Genomic DNA, 17,566 nt, shown 5'->3' on the forward strand with positions numbered 1-17,566 from the left:
GGGGTACTGGAGGACCAGGGTTGGGCTGTTGGGGGGTACTGGAGGACCAGGGTTGGGCTGTTGGGGGTACTGGAGGACCAGGGTTGGGCTGTTGGGGGTACTGGAGGACCGGGGTTGGGCTGTTGGGGGGTACTGGAGGACCGGGGTTGGGCTGTTGGGGGGTACTGGAGGACCGGGGTTGGGCTGTTGGGGGGTACTGGAGGACCGGGGTTGGGCTGTCGGGGGGTACTGGAGGACCGGGGTTGGGCTGTCGGGGGGTACTGGAGGACCGGGGTTGGGCTGTCGGGGGGTACTGGAGGACCTGGGTTGGGCTGTCGGGGGGTACTGGAGGACCGGGGTTGGGCTGTCGGGGGGTACTGGAGGACCTGGGTTGGGCTGTCGGGGGGTACTGGAGGACCGGGGTTGGGCTGTCGGGGGGTACTGGAGGACCGGGGTTGGGCTGTCGGGGGGTACTGGAGGACCAGGGTTGGGCTGTCGGGGGGTACTGGAGGACCAGGGTTGGGCTGTCGGGGGGTACTGGAGGACCAGGGTTGGGCTGTCGGGGGGTACTGGAGGACCGGGGTTGGGCTGTCGGGGGGTACTGGAGGACCGGGGTTGGGCTGTCGGGGGGTACTGGAGGACCGGGGTTGGGCTGTCGGGGGGTACTGGAGGACCGGGGTTGGGCTGTCGGGGGGTACTGGAGGACCGGGGTTGGGCTGTCGGGGGGTACTGGAGGACCGGGGTTGGGGGGTACTGGAGTCCCGGGGTTGGGCTGTTGGGGGGTACTGGAGGACCGGGGTTGGGCTGTGGGGGGGTACTGGAGGACCGGGGTTGGGCTGTTGGGGGGTACTGGAGGACCGGGGTTGGGCTGTTGGGGGGTACTGGAGGACCAGGGTTGGGCTGTTGGGGGGTACTGGAGGACCGGGGTTGGGCTGTTGGGGGGTACTGGAGGACCGGGGTTGGGGGGTACTGGAGGACCGGGGTTGGGCTGTTGGGGGGTACTGGAGGACCGGGGTTGGGCTGTTGGGGGGTACTGGAGGACCGGGGTTGGGGGGTACTGGAGGACCAGGGTTGGGCTGTTGGGGGGTACTGGAGGACCGGGGTTGGGCTGTTGGGGGGTACTGGAGGACCGGGGTTGGGCTGTTGAGGGTACTAGAGGACCGGGGATGGGCTGTTGGGGGGTACTGGAGGACCGGGGTTGGGGGGGGGGTACTGGAGGACCGGGGTTGGGGGTACTGGAGGACCGGGGTTGGGGGTACTGGAGGACCAGAGTTGGGAAATACTACGAAGTGTGTGTCCACGATCAGCAGTCATCTGTCCATAGATCAGGTCTGTCTGTTCCTGCACTGAGGAACGGAACATCTAATTGGCTCATCCATCTCCCCTGTAACTATTTCCCAGGTTGTTGCTGTAAATGACAACGTGTTCTCAGTCAACTGGTAAAATAAAGTTTAAATAAAATACAACAATGCGTTCCAACAAAAACATGTTTTATTTTATTTGTACAAAGACACAAAGACATTTATAACCATGGACATTCTGCAGTGTGTCGTGTTCTACTTGGGTCCCAGCATCTCATGTGGCTTGACCCACGCGTCAAACTCTTCTGCCGTCAGGTAGCCCAGCTTGATAGCTGTTTCCTTGAGGTTTCCTCCCTCTTTGTGGGCCGTCTTGGCGATCTTAGCAGCTTTGTCGTAACCTGTTGAGAAGATGGGAGGAGGAATTCAGACGTTACACTACTGAAGCGTCGTTAAGACTGATGACAAACAATGACCTTCTACCTCCAGCTCTAAAACACTGAAGACCTGACCCTCAGAGAACACAATTAAGGAACCAATAGCAGACTCTCGAAGACTATAGAGGAGGTGATATATGTGGTCGTGACAGTTGGCTGAGAACTCCCGGGTCCTGTGACGTCCCGACAGAGAACTCCCGGGTCCTGTGACGTCCCGACAGAGAACTCCCGGGTCCTGTGACGTCCCGACAGAGAACTCCCGGGTCCTGTGACGTCCCGACAGAGAACTCCCGGGTCCTGTGACGTCCCGACAGAGAACTCCCGGGTCCTGTGACGTCCCGACAGAGAACTCCCGGGTCCTGTGACGTCCCGACAGAGAACTCCCGGGTCCTGTGACGTCCCGACAGAGAACTCCCGGGTCCTGTGACGTCCCGACAGAGAACTCCCGGGTCCTGTGACGTCCCGACAGAGAACTCCCGGGTCCTGTGACGTCCCGACAGAGAACTCCCGGGTCCTGTGACGTCCCGACAGAGAACTCCCGGGTCCTGTGACGTCCCGACAGAGAACTCCCGGGTCCTGTGACGTCCCGACAGAGAACTCCCGGGTCCTGTGACGTCCCGACAGAGAACTCCCGGGTCCTGTGACGTCCCGACAGAGAACTCCCGGGTCCTGTGACGTCCCGACAGAGAACTCCCGGGTCCTGTGACGTCCCGACAGAGAACTCCCGGGTCCTGTGACGTCCCGACAGAGAACTCCCGGGTCCTGTGACGTCCCGACAGAGAACTCCCGGGTCCTGTGACGTCCCGACAGAGAACTCCCGGGTCCTGTGACGTCCCGACAGAGAACTCCCGGGTCCTGTGACGTCCCGACAGAGAACTCCCGGGTCCTGTGACGTCCCGACAGAGAACTCCCGGGTCCTGTGACGTCCCGACAGAGAACTCCCGGGTTCTGTGACGTCCCGACAGAGAACTCCCGGGTTCTGTGACGTCCCGACAGAGAACTCCCGGGTTCTGTGACGTCCCGACAGAGAACTCCCGGGTTCTGTAATGTCCCGACAGAGGGAGCCACACACTAAGCCACCAGACAGAGGGGCGGACTCCCTACACACTAAGCCACCAGACAGAGGGGCGGACTCCCTACACACTAAGCCACCAGACAGTGTGGACTCCCTACACACTAAGCCACCAGACAGAGGGCGGACTCCCTACACACTAAGCCAACCGACAGAGGGCGGACTCCCTACACACTAAGCCAACCGACAGAGGGCGGACTCCCTACACACTAAGCCACCAGACAGAGGGGTGGACTCCCTACACACTAAGCCACCAGACAGAGGGCGGACTCCCTACACACTAAGCCACCAGACAGAGGGCGGACTCCCTACACACTAAGCCACCAGACAGAGGGCGGACTCCCTACACACTAAGCCACCAGACAGAGGGGTGGACTCCCTACACACTAAGCCACCAGACAGAGGGTGGACTCCCTACACACTAAGCCACCAGACAGAGGGGTGGACTCCCTACACACTAAGCCACCAGACAGAGGGTGGACTCCCTACACACTAAGCCACCAGACAGAGGGGTGGACTCCCTACACACTAAGCCACCAGACAGAGGGGTGGACTCCCTACACACTAAGCCACCAGACAGAGGGGTGGACTCCCTACACACTAAGCCACCAGAGGGCGGACTCCCTACACACTAAGCCACCAGACAGAGGGCGGACTCCCTACACACTAAGCCACCAGACAGAGGGCGGACTCCCTACACACTAAGCCACCAGACAGAGGGGTGGACCCCCTACACACTAAGCCACCAGACAGAGGGGTGGACTCCCTACACACTAAGCCACCAGACAGAGGGGTGGACTCCCTACACACTAAGCCACCAGAGGGCGGACTCCCTACACACTAAGCCACCAGACAGAGGGGTGGACTCCCTACACACTAAGCCACCAGACAGATGGACTCCCTACACACTAAGCCACCAGACAGATGGACAAAGACAGATGGATAATCAGGAGTAAATGTCAGTTGGCTTTTCATAGCCGATCATTCAGAGTATCTCTACTGCTCCTGCTGTCTCTAGAGAGTTGAAAACAGCAGGTCTGGGACAGGTAGCACGTCCGGTGAACAGGTCAGGGTTCCATAGCCGATCATTGAGAGTATCTCTACCGCTCCTGCTGTCTCTAGAGAGCAGGTATCTAGAACTCGTTCATGACTTTTGGTCCCCTGCTGTATGTCCATACACTACTTTGAAGCACCTGCGTTACTACGACACATACCTATGTGTGGGTTGAGGGCTAAGACACATACCTATGTGTGGGTTGAGGGCTAAGACACATACCTATGTGTGGGTTGAGGGCTAAGACACATACCTATGTGTGGGTTGAGGGCTAAGACACATACCTATGTGTGGGTTGAGGGCTAAGACACATACCTATGTGTGGGTTGAGGGCTAAGACACATACCTATGTGTGGGTTGAGGGCTAAGACACATACCTATGTGTGGGTTGAGGGCTAAGACACATACCTATGTGTGGGTTGAGGGCTAAGACACATACCTATGTGTGGGTTGAGGGCTAAGACACATACCTATGTGTGGGTTGAGGGCTAAGACACATACCTATGTGTGGGTTGAGGGCTAAGACACATACCTATGTGTGGGTTGAGGGCTAAGACACATACCTATGTGTGGGTTGAGGGCTAAGACACATACCTATGTGTGGGTTGAGGGCTAAGACACATACCTATGTGTGGGTTGAGGGCTAAGACACATACCTATGTGTGGGTTGAGGGCTAAGACACATACCTATGTGTGGGTTGAGGGCTAAGACACATACCTATGTGTGGGTTGAGGGCTAAGACACATACCTATGTGTGGGTTGAGGGCTAAGACACATACCTATGTGTGGGTTGAGGGCTAAGACACATACCTATGTGTGGGTTGAGGGCTAAGACACATACCTATGTGTGGGTTGAGGGCTAAGACACATACCTATGTGTGGGTTGAGGGCTAAGACACATACCTATGTGTGGGTTGAGGGCTAAGACACATACCTATGTGTGGGTTGAGGGCTAAGACACATACCTATGTGTGGGTTGAGGGCTAAGACACATACCTATGTGTGGGTTGAGGGCTAAGACACATACCTATGTGTGGGTTGAGGGCTAAGACACATACCTATGTGTGGGTTGAGGGCTAAGACACATACCTATGTGTGGGTTGAGGGCTAAGACACATACCTATGTGTGGGTTGAGGGCTAAGACACATACCTATGTGTGGGTTGAGGGCTAAGACACATACCTATGTGTGGGTTGAGGGCTAAGACACATACCTATGTGTGGGTTGAGGGCTAAGACACATACCTATGTGTGGGTTGAGGGCTAAGACACATACCTATGTGTGGGTTGAGGGCTAAGACACATACCTATGTGTGGGTTGAGGGCTAAGACACATACCTATGTGTGGGTTGAGGGCTAAGACACATACCTATGTGTGGGTTGAGGGCTAAGACACATACCTATGTGTGGGTTGAGGGCTAAGACACATACCTATGTGTGGGTTGAGGGCTAAGACACATACCTATGTGTGGGTTGAGGGGTTAAGACACATACCTATGTGTGGGTTGAGGGCTAAGACACATACCTATGTGTGGGTTGAGGGCTAAGACACATACCTATGTGTGGGTTGAGGGCTAAGACACATACCTATGTGTGGGTTGAGGGCTAAGACACATACCTATGTGTGGGTTGAGGGCTAAGACACATACCTATGTGTGGGTTGAGGGCTAAGACACATACCTATGTGTGGGTTGAGGGCTAAGACACATACCTATGTGTGGGTTGAGGGCTAAGACACATACCTATGTGTGGGTTGAGGGCTAAGACACATACCTATGTGTGGATTGAGGGCTAAGACACATACCTATGTGTGGATTGAGGGCTAAGACACATACCTATGTGTGGGTTGAGGGCTAAGACACATACCTATGTGTGGGTTGAGGGCTAAGACACATACCTATGTGTGGGTTGAGGGCTAAGACACATACCTATGTGTGGGTTGAGGGCTAAGACACATACCTATGTGTGGGTTGAGGGCTAAGACACATACCTATGTGTGGGTTGAGGGCTAAGACACATACCTATGTGTGGGTTGAGGGCTAAGACACATACCTATGTGTGGGTTGAGGGCTAAGACACATACCTATGTGTGGGTTGAGGGCTAAGACACATACCTATGTGTGGGTTGAGGGCTAAGACACATACCTATGTGTGGGTTGAGGGCTAAGACACATACCTATGTGTGGGTTGAGGGCTAAGACACATACCTATGTGTGGGTTGAGGGCTAAGACACATACCTATGTGTGGGTTGAGGACTAAGACACATACCTATGTGTGGGTTGAGGACTAAGACACATACCTATGTGTGGGTTGAGGGCGGTGACCAGCATCAAGGACTCGTTCATGAGTTTGTTGATCCTGTCGATGTTCGCTTCGATGCCCACCACACAGTTATCAGTGAAGGAGACTGAGGCATCCCCCAGCAGCCTGGCCGAGTTCAACACGTTCTTAATCTGGGAGGAGGAGGAGAGAGGTGGAGTTACAGTATGACTGAGGCCTGGCCGAGTTCAACACTTAATCTGGGAGGAGGAGAGAGGTAGTTACAGTATGACTGAGAACTGGCTGAGTTCAACACTTAATCTGGGAGGAGGAGAGAGGTGGAGTTACAGTATGACTGAGAACTGGCTGAGTTCAACACTTAATCTGGGAGGAGGAGAGAGGTAGTTACAGTATGACTGAGGCCTCCCCCAGCAGCCTGGCTGAGTTCAACACTTAATCTGGGAGGAGGAGGAGAGAGGTGGAGTTACAGTATGACTGAGAACTGGTTGAGTTCAACACTTAATCTGGGAGGAGGAGGAGAGAGGTGGAGTTACAGTATGACTGAGGCCTCCCCCAGCAGCCTGGCCGAGTTCAACACTTAATCTGGGAGGAGGAGAGAGGTGGAGTTACAGTATGACTGAGAACTGGCTGAGTTCAACACTTAATCTGGGAGGAGGAGAGAGGTGAAGTTACAGTATGACTGAGAACTGGCTGAGTTCAACACTTAATCTGGGAGGAAGAGGAGAGAGGTAGAGTTACAGTATGACTGAGGCATCCCCCAGCAGCCTGGCTGAGTTCAACACTTAATCTGGGAGGAGGAGGAGAGAGGTGGAGTTACAGTATGACTGAGGCCTCCCCCAGCAGCCTGGCTGAGTTCAACACTTAATCTGGGAGGAGGAGGAGAGGTGGGGTTACAGTATGACTGAGGCATCGCCCAGCAGCCTGGCTGAGTTCAACACTTAATCTGGGAGGAGGAGGAGGAGAGGTGGGGTTACAGTATGACTGAGGCCTCCCCCAGCAGCCTGGCTGAGTTCAACACTTAATCTGGGAGGAGGAGGAGAGAGGTGGAATTACAGTATGACTGAGGCCTCCCCCAGCAGCCTGGCTGAGTTCAACACTTAATCTGGGAGGAGGAGGAGAGAGGTGGAATTACAGTATGACTGAGGCCTGGCTGAGTTCAACACTTAATCTGGGAGGAGGAGAGGAGTTAAGGCATCTGCATGCTTCCCATCCAAAACAGTTCAGAACAGTTTGTGCATAGTCAGTACCAGTCAAAAGTTTGGACACACCTACTCATTCCAGGCGCAAATAAACCCCAGGAAGAGTAGCTGCTGCCTTGGCAGGAACTAATGGGGATCCATAATAAACCCCAGGAAGAGTAGCTGCTGTCTTGGCAGGAACTAATGGGGATCCGTAATAAACCCCAGGAAGAGTAGCTGCTGCCTTGGCAGGAACTAATGGGGATCCGTAATAAACCCCAGGAAGAGTAGCTGCTGCCTTGGCAGGAACTAATGGGGATCCGTAATAAACCCCAGGAAGAGTAGCCGCTGCCTTGGCATGAACTAATGGGGATCCGTAATAAACCCCAGGAAGAGTAGCTGCTGCCTTGGCAGGAACTAATGGGGATCCGTAATAAACCCCAGGAAGAGTAGCTGCTGCCTTGGCAGGAACTAATGGGGATCCGTAATAAACCCCAGGAAGAGTAGCTGCTGCCTTGGCAGGAACTAATGGGGATCCGTAATAAACCCCAGGAAGAGTAGCTGCTGCCTTGGCAGGAACTAATGGGGATCCGTAATAAACCCCAGGAAGAGTAGCTGCTGCCTTGGCAGGAACTAATGGGGATCCGTAATAAACCCCAGGAAGAGTAGCTGCTGCCTTGGCAGGAACTAATGGGGATCCGTAATAAACCCCAGGAAGAGTAGCTGCTGCCTTGGCAGGAACTAATGGGGATCCGTAATAAACCCCAGGAAGAGTAGCTGCTGCCTTGGCAGGAACTAATGGGGATCCGTAATAAACCCCAGGAAGAGTAGCTGCTGCCTTGGCAGGAACTAATGGGGATCCGTAATAAACCCCAGGAAGAGTAGCTGCTGCCTTGGCAGGAACTAATGGGGATCCGTAATAAACCCCAGGAAGAGTAGCTGCTGCCTTGGCAGGAACTAATGGGGATCCGTAATAAACCCCAGGAAGAGTAGCTGCTGCCTTGGCAGGAACTAATGGGGATTTATAAATACAAAATAGTCCGTTTCTCAGTCCGCGGTGAAACTGGCCTATTAGTATTGTCTTAGTCCACAGAGAAACTGGCCTATTAGTATTGTCTCAGTCCAGGGTGAAACTGGCCTATTAGTATTGTCTTAGTCCAGGGTGAAACTGGCCTATTAGTATTGTCTTAGTCCACGGTGAAACTGGCCTATTAGTATTGTCTCAGTCCAGGGTGAAACTGGCCTATTAGTATTGTCTTAGTCCAGGGTGAAACTGGCCTATTAGTATTGTCTTAGTCCAGGGTGAAACTGGCCTATTAGTATTGTCTTAGTCCACAGTGAAACTGGCCTATTAGTATTGTCTCAGTCCACGGTGAAACTGGCCTATTAGTATTGTCTCAGTCCACGGTGAAACTGGCCTATTAGTATTGTCTTAGTCCACGGTGAAACTGGCCTATTAGTATTGTCTCAGTCCAGGGTGAAACTGGCCTATTAGTATTGTCTCAGTCCAGGGTGAAACTGGCCTATTAGTATTGTCTCAGTCCAGGGTGAAACTGGCCTATTAGTATTGTCTCAGTCCACAGTAAAACTGGCATATTAGTATTGTCTCAGTCCAGGGTGAAACTGGCCTATTAGTATTGTCTCAGTCCACAGTGAAACTGGCCTATTAGTATTGTCTCAGTCCAGGGTGAAACTGGCCTATTAGTATTGTCTCAGTCCACAGTGAAACTGGCCTATTAGTATTGTCTCAGTCCAGGGTGAAACTGGCCTATTAGTATTGTCTCAGTCCAGGGTGAAACTGGCCTATTAGTATTGTCTCAGTCCAGGGTGAAACTGGCCTATTAGTATTGTCTCAGTCCAGGGTGAAACTGGCCTATTAGTATTGTCTTAGTCCAGGGTGAAACTGGCCTATTAGTATTGTCTTAGTCCAGGGTGAAACTGGCCTATTAGTATTGTCTTAGTCCAGGGTGAAACTGGCCTATTAGTATTGTCTTAGTCCAGGGTGAAACTGGCCTATTAGTATTGTCTTAGTCCAGGGTGAAACTGGCCTATTAGTATTGTCTTAGTCCAGGGTGAAACTGGCCTATTAGTATTGTCTTAGTCCAGGGTGAAACTGGCCTATTAGTATTGTCTTAGTCCAGGGTGAAACTGGCCTATTAGTATTGTCTTAGTCCAGGGTGAAACTGGCCTATTAGTATTGTCTTAGTCCAGGGTGAAACTGGCCTATTAGTATTGTCTTAGTCCAGGGTGAAACTGGCCTATTAGTATTGTCTTAGTCCAGGGTGAAACTGGCCTATTAGTATTGTCTTAGTCCAGGGTGAAACTGGCCTATTAGTATTGTCTTAGTCCAGGGTGAAACTGGCCTATTAGTATTGTCTTAGTCCAGGGTGAAACTGGCCTATTAGTATTGTCTTAGTCCAGGGTGAAACTGGCCTATTAGTATTGTCTTAGTCCACAGTGAAACTGGCCTATTAGTATTGTCTCAGTCCAGGGTGAAACTGGCCTATTAGTATTGTCTCAGTCCAGGGTGAAACTGGCCTATTAGTATTGTCTCAGTCCAGGGTGAAACCGGCCTATTAGTATCGTCTCAGTCCAGGGTGAAACTGGCCTATTAGTATCGTCTCAGTCCAGGGTGAAACTGGCCTATTAGTATTATCTCAGTCCAGGGTGAAACTGGCCTATTAGTATTGTCTCAGTCCAGGTTGAAACTGGCCTATTAGTATTGTCTCAGTCCAGGGTGAAACTGGCCTATTAGTATTGTCTCAGTCCAGGGTGAAACTGGCCTATTAGTATTGTCTCAGTCCAGGGTGAAACTGGCCTATTAGTATTATCTTAGTCCACGGTGAAACTGGCCTATTAGTATTGTCTCAGTCCACGGTGAAACTGGCCTATTAGTATTATCTTAGTCCACGGTGAAACTGGCCTATTAGTATTGTCTTAGTCCAGGGTGAAACTGGCCTATTAGTATCGTCTCAGTCCACAGTGAAACTGGCCTATTAGTATTGTCTCAGTCCACGGTGAAACTGGCCTATTAGTATCGTCTCAGTCCACGGTGAAACTGGCCTATTAGTATCGTCTCAGTCCAGGGTGAAACTGGCCTATTAGTATCGTCTCAGTCCAGGGTGAAACTGGCCTATTAGTATTGTCTCAGTCCACGGTGAAACTGGCCTATTAGTATTGTCTCAGTCCAGGGTGAAACTGGCCTATTAGTATTGTCTTAGTCCAGGGTGAAACTGGCCTATTAGTATCGTCTCAGTCCACGGTGAAACTGGCCTATTAGTATTATCTTAGTCCACGGTGAAACTGGCCTATTAGTATTGTCTTAGTCCACAGTGAAACTGGCCTATTAGTATTGTCTCAGTCCAGGGTGAAACTGGCCTATTAGTATTGTCTTAGTCCACAGTGAAACTGGCCTATTAGTATTGTCTTAGTCCACGGTGAAACTGGCCTATTAGTATTGTCTTAGTCCGGGGTGAAACTGGTCTATTAGTATTGTCTCAGTCCACAGTGAAACTGGCCTATTAGTATCGTCTTAGTCCACGGTGAAACTGGCCTATTAGTATTGTCTTAGTCCACAGTGAAACTGGCCTATTAGTATTGTCTTAGTCCACGGTGAAACTGGCCTATTAGTATTGTCTTAGTCCACGGTGAAACTGGCCTATTAGTATTGTCTTAGTCCAGGGTGAAACTGGCCTATTAGTATTGTCTCAGTCCAGGGTGAAACTGGCCTATTAGTATTGTCTCAGTCCAGGGTGAAACTGGCCTATTAGTATTGTCTCAGTCCAGGGTGAAACTGGCCTATTAGTATTGTCTTAGTCCGGGGTAATATCAGTTCTTACCATCATTGGCTTGAAGACGTTAAGCTCAAAGTGTCCGTTGCTTCCTCCGATGGTCACAGCCACGTTGTTCCCCATCACCTGGGCTGCTACCATGGTCATGGCCTCACACTGGGTGGGGTTAACCTTCCCTGGAAGACAACCATCACACACAGTTACAACCCCATGGTTACGGCCTCACACTGGGTGGGGTTAACCTTCCCTGGGAGACAACCATCACACAGTTACAACCCCATGGTCACGGCCTCACACTGGGTGGGGTTAACCTTCCCTGGAAGACAACCATCACACAGTTACAACCCCATGGTTACGGCCTCACACTGGGTGGGGTTAACCTTCCCTGGAAAACAACCATCACACACAGTTACAACCCCATGGTTACGGCCTCACACTGGGTGGGGTTAACCTTCCCTGGAAGACAACCATCACACACAGTTACAACCCCATGGTTACGGCCTCACACTGGGTGGGGTTAACCTTCCCTGGAAGACAATCATCACACACAGTTACAACCCCATGGTCATGGCCTCACACTGGGTGGGGTTAACCTTCCCTGGAAGACAACCATCACACAGTTACAACCCCATGGGTCAAACACACAGTTAAACCCCCATGGGTCAAACACACAGTTAAACCCCCATGGGTCAAACACACAGTTAAACCCCCATGGGTCAAACACACAGTTAAACCCCCATGGGTCAAACACACAGTTAAACCCCCATGGGTCAAACACACAGTTAAAACCCCATGGGTCAAACACACAGTTACAACCCCATGGGTCAAACACACAGTTACAACCCCATGGTCAAACACACAGTTAAAACCCCATGGGTCAAACACACACAGTTAAACCCCCATGGGTCAAACACACAGTTAAAACCCCATGGGTCAAACACACACAGTTAAACCCCCATGGGTCAAACACACACAGTTAAAACCCCATGGGTCAAACACACACAGTTAAAACCCCATGGGTCAAACACATACAGTTAAAACCCCATGGGTCAAACACATATTAGTTAAAACCCCATGGGTCAAACACATATTAGTTAAAACCCCATGGGTCAAACACATATTAGTTAAAACCCCATGGGTCAAACACATATTAGTTAAAACCCCATGGTTAAAACACATATTAGTTAAAACCCCATGGTTAAAACACATATTAGTTAAAACCCCATGGTTAAAACACATATTAGTTAAAACCCCATGGTTAAAACCCCATGGTTAAAACACATATTAGTTAAAACACATATTAGTTACAACCCCATGGGTTAAAACACATATTAGTTACAACCCCATGGTTAAAACCCCATGGTTAAAACACATATTAGTTACAACCCCATGGTTAAAACACAGTTAAAACCCCATGGTTAAAACACAGTTAAAACCCATATTAGTTAAAACCCCATGGTTAAAACCCCATGGTTAAAACACATATTAGTTAAAACACATATTAGTTACAACCCCATGGGTTAAAACACTTATTAGTTACAACCCCATGGTTAAAACACAGTTAAAACCCCATGGTTAAAACACATATTAGTTAAAACCCCATGGTTAAAACCCCATGGTTAAAACACATATTAGTTAAAACACATATTAGTTACAACCCCATGGGTTAAAACACATATTAGTTACAACCCCATGGGTTAAAACACATATTAGTTACAACCCCATGGGTTAAAACACATATTAGTTACAACCCCATGGTTAAAACACAGTTAAAACCCCATGGTTAAAACACAGTTAAAACCCATATTAGTTAAAACCCCATGGTTAAAACCCCATGGTTAAAACACATATTAGTTAAAACACATATTAGTTACAACCCCATGGGTTAAAACACATATTAGTTACAACCCCATGGTTAAAACACAGTTAAAACCCCATGGTTAAAACACAGTTAAAACCCCATGGTTAAAACCCATATTAGTTAAAACCCCATGGTTAAAACCCATATTAGTTAAAACCCCATGGTTAAAACCCATATTAGTTAAAACCCCATGGTTAAAACCCATATTAGTTAAAACCCCATGGTTAAAACCCATATTAGTTAAAACCCCATGGTTAAAACCCATATTAGTTAAAACCCCATGGTTAAAACCCATATTAGTTAAAACCCCATGGTTAAAACCCATATTAGTTAAAACCCCATGGTTAAAACCCATATTAGTTAAAACCCCATGGTTAAAACCCATATTAGTTAAAACCCCATGGTTAAAACCCATATTAGTTAAAACCCCATGGTTAAAACCCATATTAGTTAAAACCCCATGGTTAAAACCCATATTAGTTAAAACCCCATGGTTAAAACCCATATTAGTTAAAACCCCATGGTTAAAACCCATATTAGTTAAAACCCCATGGTTAAAACCCATATTAGTTAAAACCCCATGGTTAAAACCCATATTAGTTAAAACCCCATGGTTAAAACCCATATTAGTTAAAACCCCATGGTTAAAACCCATATTAGTTAAAACCCCATGGTTAAAACCCATATTAGTTAAAACCCCATGGTTAAAACCCATATTAGTTAAAACCCCATGGTTAAAACCCATATTAGTTAAAACCCCATGGTTAAAACCCATATTAGTTAAAACCCCATGGTTAAAACCCATATTAGTTAAAACCCCATGGTTAAAACCCATATTAGTTAAAACCCCATGGTTAAAACCCATATTAGTTAAAACCCCATGGTTAAAACCCATATTAGTTAAAACCCCATGGTTAAAACCCATATTAGTTAAAACCCCATGGTTAAAACCCATATTAGTTAAAACCCCATGGTTAAAACCCATATTAGTTAAAACCCCATGGTTAAAACCCATATTAGTTAAAACCCCATGGTTAAAACCCATATTAGTTAAAACCCCATGGTTAAAACCCATATTAGTTAAAACCCCATGGTTAAAACCCATATTAGTTAAAACCCCATGGTTAAAACCCATATTAGTTAAAACCCCATGGTTAAAACCCATATTAGTTAAAACCCCATGGTTAAAACCCATATTAGTTAAAACCCCATGGTTAAAACCCATATTAGTTAAAACCCCATGGTTAAAACCCATATTAGTTAAAACCCCATGGTTAAAACCCATATTAGTTAAAAACCCCATGGGTTAAAACCCATATTAGTTAAAAACCCCATGGGTTAAAACACATATTAGTTAAAAACCCCATGGGTTAAAACACATATTAGTTAAAACCCCATGGGTTAAAACACATATTAGTTAAAACCCCATGGTTAAAACACATATTAGTTAAAACCCCATGGTTAAAACACATATTAGTTAAAACCCCATGGTTAAAACACATATTAGTTAAAACCCCATGGTTAAAACACATATTAGTTAAAAACCCCATGGTTAAAACACATATTAGTTAAAAACCCCATGGTTAAAACACATATTAGTTAAAAACCCCATGGTTAAAACACATATTAGTTAAAAACCCCATGGTTAAAACACATATTAGTTAAAAACCCCATGGTTAAAACACATATTAGTTAAAAACCCCATGGTTAAAACACATATTAGTTAAAACCCCATGGTTAAAACACATATTAGTTAAAACCCCATGGTTAAAACACATATTAGTTAAAACCCCATGGTTAAAACACATATTAGTTAAAACCCCATGGTTAAAACACATATTAGTTAAAACCCCATGGTTAAAACACATATTAGTTAAAACCCCATGGTTAAAACCCCATGGTTAAAACACATATTAGTTAAAAACCCCATGGTTAAAACACATATTAGTTAAAACCCCATGGTTAAAACACATATTAGTTAAAACCCCCATGGTTAAAACACATATTAGTTAAAAACCCCATGGTTAAAACACATATTAGTTAAAAACCCCATGGTTAAAACACATATTAGTTAAAACCCCATGGTTAAAACACATATTAGTTAAAACCCCATGGTTAAAACACATATTAGTTAAACCCCCATGGTTAAAACACATATTAGTTAAACCCCCATGGTTAAAACACATATTAGTTAAACCCCCATGGTTAAAACACATATTAGTTAAACCCCATGGTTAAAACCCCATGGTTAAAACACATATTAGTTAAAAAACCCATGGTTAAAACACATATTAGTTAAAACCCCATGGTTAAAACACATATTAGTTAAAAACCCCATGGTTAAAACACATATTAGTTAAAAAACCCATGGTTAAAACACATATTAGTTAAAAACCCCATGGTTAAAACACATATTAGCTAAAACCCCATGGTTAAAACACATATTAGTTAAAAACCCCATGGTTAAAACACATATTAGTTAAAACCCCATGGTTAAAACACATTAGTTAAAAACCCCATGGTTAAAACACATATTAGTTAAAAAACCCATGGTTAAAACACATATTAGTTAAAAACCCCATGGTTAAAACACATATTAGCTAAAACACATGATGGTTAAAACCAACAGTCGACGACCCCTTGGTTAAAACACATGTTGGTTAAAAGCAACAGTCGACGACCCCTTGGTTAAAACACATGTTGGTTAAAACCAACAGTCGACGACCCCTTGGTTAAAACACATGTTGGTTAAAACCAACAGTCGACGACCCCTTGGTTAAAACACATGTTGGTTAAACCAACAGTCGACGACCCCTTGGTTAAAACACATGTTGGTTAAAAGCAACAGTCGACGACCCCTGTCGGCCTTTTCCCCCTGCTGGATATACTGTTGTTGTCATTTACTGTTACAAACTGTTCTATTTGTGCAAATAAACTAAACAAAGTCCAAGGCAGAGCTGTAACGTTACACCGGCTCCAATCACAACCGGTTGGAATCCTACAACACGACAGCTGAACAGAGGTCAACATGACAGCTGAACAGAGGTCAACACGACAGCTGAACAGAGGTCAACATGACAGCTGAACAGAGGTCAACACGACAGCTGAACAGAGGTCAACACGACAGCTGAACAGAGGTCAACATGACAGCTGAACAGAGGTCAACAAGACTTCTGAACGGACGGTAAACACTGGACAGCACCACTTTCAAGGCTCTCAAACATGTCAAGACTGTCTTCAGTAGAAACTGTTCTGTAATCAGTCCGATCCCTTCACGTCAAGGCTGTCTTCACTAGAAACTGTTCTGTAATCAGTCCATCAGTACGATCCCTTCATGTCAAGAGCGTAGGATGCTTACCCTTTGAAATCCTCTAGAAGTATTTGTCAACATGTTATCGTGCGGCTGTCTGAATAAAGGCAGGTTGTGGGTAGCTAGAGAGGTAGTCTGAATAAAGGCAGGTTGTGGGTAGCTAGAGAGGCAGTCTGAATAAAGGCAGGTTGTGGGTAGCTAGAGAGGTAGTCTGAATAAAGGCAGGTTGTGGAGAGGTAGTCTGAATAAAGGCAGGTTGTGGGTAGCTAGAGAGGTAGTCTGAATAAAGGCAGGTTGTGGAGAGGTAGTCTGTATAAAGGCAGGTTGTGGGTAGCTAGAGAGGCAGTCTGAATAAAGGCAGGTTGTGGGTAGCTAGAGAGGTAGTCTGAATAAAGGCAGGTTATGGGTAGCTAGAGAGGTAGTCTGAATAAAGGCAGGTTGTGGGTAGCTAGAGAGGTAGTCTGAATAAAGGCAGGTTGTGGGTAGCTAGAGAGGTAGTCTGAATAAAGGCAGGTTGTGGGTAGCTAGAGAGGTAGTCTGAATAAAGGCAGGTTGTGGGTAGCTAGAGAGGTAGTCTGAATAAAGGCAGGTTGTGGGTAGCTAGAGAGGTAGTCTGAATAAAGGCAGGTTGTGGAGAGGTAGTCTGAATAAAGGCAGGTTGTGGGTAGCTAGAGAGGTAGTCTGAATAAAGGCAGGTTGTGGAGAGGTAGTCTGAATAAAGGCAGGTTGTGGGTAGCTAGAGAGGTAGTCTGTATAAAGGCAGGTTGTGGGTAGCTAGAGAGGTAGTCTGAATAAAGGCAGGTTGTGGGTAGCTAGAGAGGTAGTCTGAATAAAGGCAGGTTGTGGGTAGCTAGAGAGGTAGTCTGAATAAAGGCAGGTTGTGGGTAGCTAGAGAGGCAGTCTGAATAAAGGCAGGTTATGGGTAGCTAGAGAGGTAGTCTGAATAAAGGCAGGTTGTGGGTAGCTAGAGAGGTAGTCTGAATAAAGGCAGGTTGTGGGTAGCTAGAGAGGTAGTCTGAATAAAGGCAGGTTGTGGAGAGGTAGTCTGTATAAAGGCAGGTTGTGGGTAGCTAGAGAGGCAGTCTGAATAAAGGCAGGTTGTGGGTAGCTAGAGAGGCAGTCTGAATAAAGGCAGGTTGTGGGTAGCTAGAGAGGTAGTCTGAATAAAGGCAGGTTGTGGAGAGGTAGTCTGAATAAAGGCAGGTTGTGGAGAGGTAGTCTGAATAAAGGCAGGTTGTGGGTAGCTAGAGAGGTAGTCTGAATAAAGGCAGGTTGTGGGTAGCTAGAGAGGTAGTCTGAATAAAG

The 17,566-nt window shown here is 47.5% G+C and overlaps 1 protein-coding gene and 2 long non-coding RNA genes across 4 annotated transcripts in view; 2 read left to right on the top strand and 1 right to left on the bottom strand.

Annotated features, from left to right (window-relative positions):
- Positions 1–1,452: 1,452 nt before the first annotated feature.
- The window catches only part of LOC129843437 (fumarate hydratase, mitochondrial), a 46,677-nt gene continuing 30,563 nt past the window's right edge, over positions 1,453–17,566 (bottom strand). For both annotated transcript variants that reach the window (XM_055912157.1, XM_055912156.1), the window contains 3 exons: positions 11,139–11,266; positions 6,141–6,294; positions 1,453–1,678 (listed from right to left, as the gene is read on the bottom strand). In XM_055912157.1, coding sequence (XP_055768132.1) covers positions 1,536–1,678; positions 6,141–6,294; positions 11,139–11,266 — 425 coding nt within the window. In that variant the 3' untranslated portion in view covers positions 1,453–1,535. The remainder of the gene's footprint in view (positions 1,679–6,140; positions 6,295–11,138; positions 11,267–17,566) is intronic.
- Positions 16,368–16,731, top strand: LOC129843443 (uncharacterized). The gene is made up of 3 exons (XR_008757843.1): positions 16,368–16,448; positions 16,487–16,565; positions 16,642–16,731. It is a non-coding gene; the product is annotated as an uncharacterized LOC129843443 (long non-coding RNA).
- On the top strand, positions 16,929–17,563 carry LOC129843440 (uncharacterized). Its single transcript, XR_008757840.1, has 3 exons — positions 16,929–16,986; positions 17,321–17,415; positions 17,446–17,563. It is a non-coding gene; the product is annotated as an uncharacterized LOC129843440 (long non-coding RNA).

This window comes from Salvelinus fontinalis, unplaced genomic scaffold, assembly GCF_029448725.1.
Source record: "Salvelinus fontinalis isolate EN_2023a unplaced genomic scaffold, ASM2944872v1 scaffold_0137, whole genome shotgun sequence".
NCBI classification, from domain to species: domain Eukaryota; kingdom Metazoa; phylum Chordata; class Actinopteri; order Salmoniformes; family Salmonidae; genus Salvelinus; species Salvelinus fontinalis.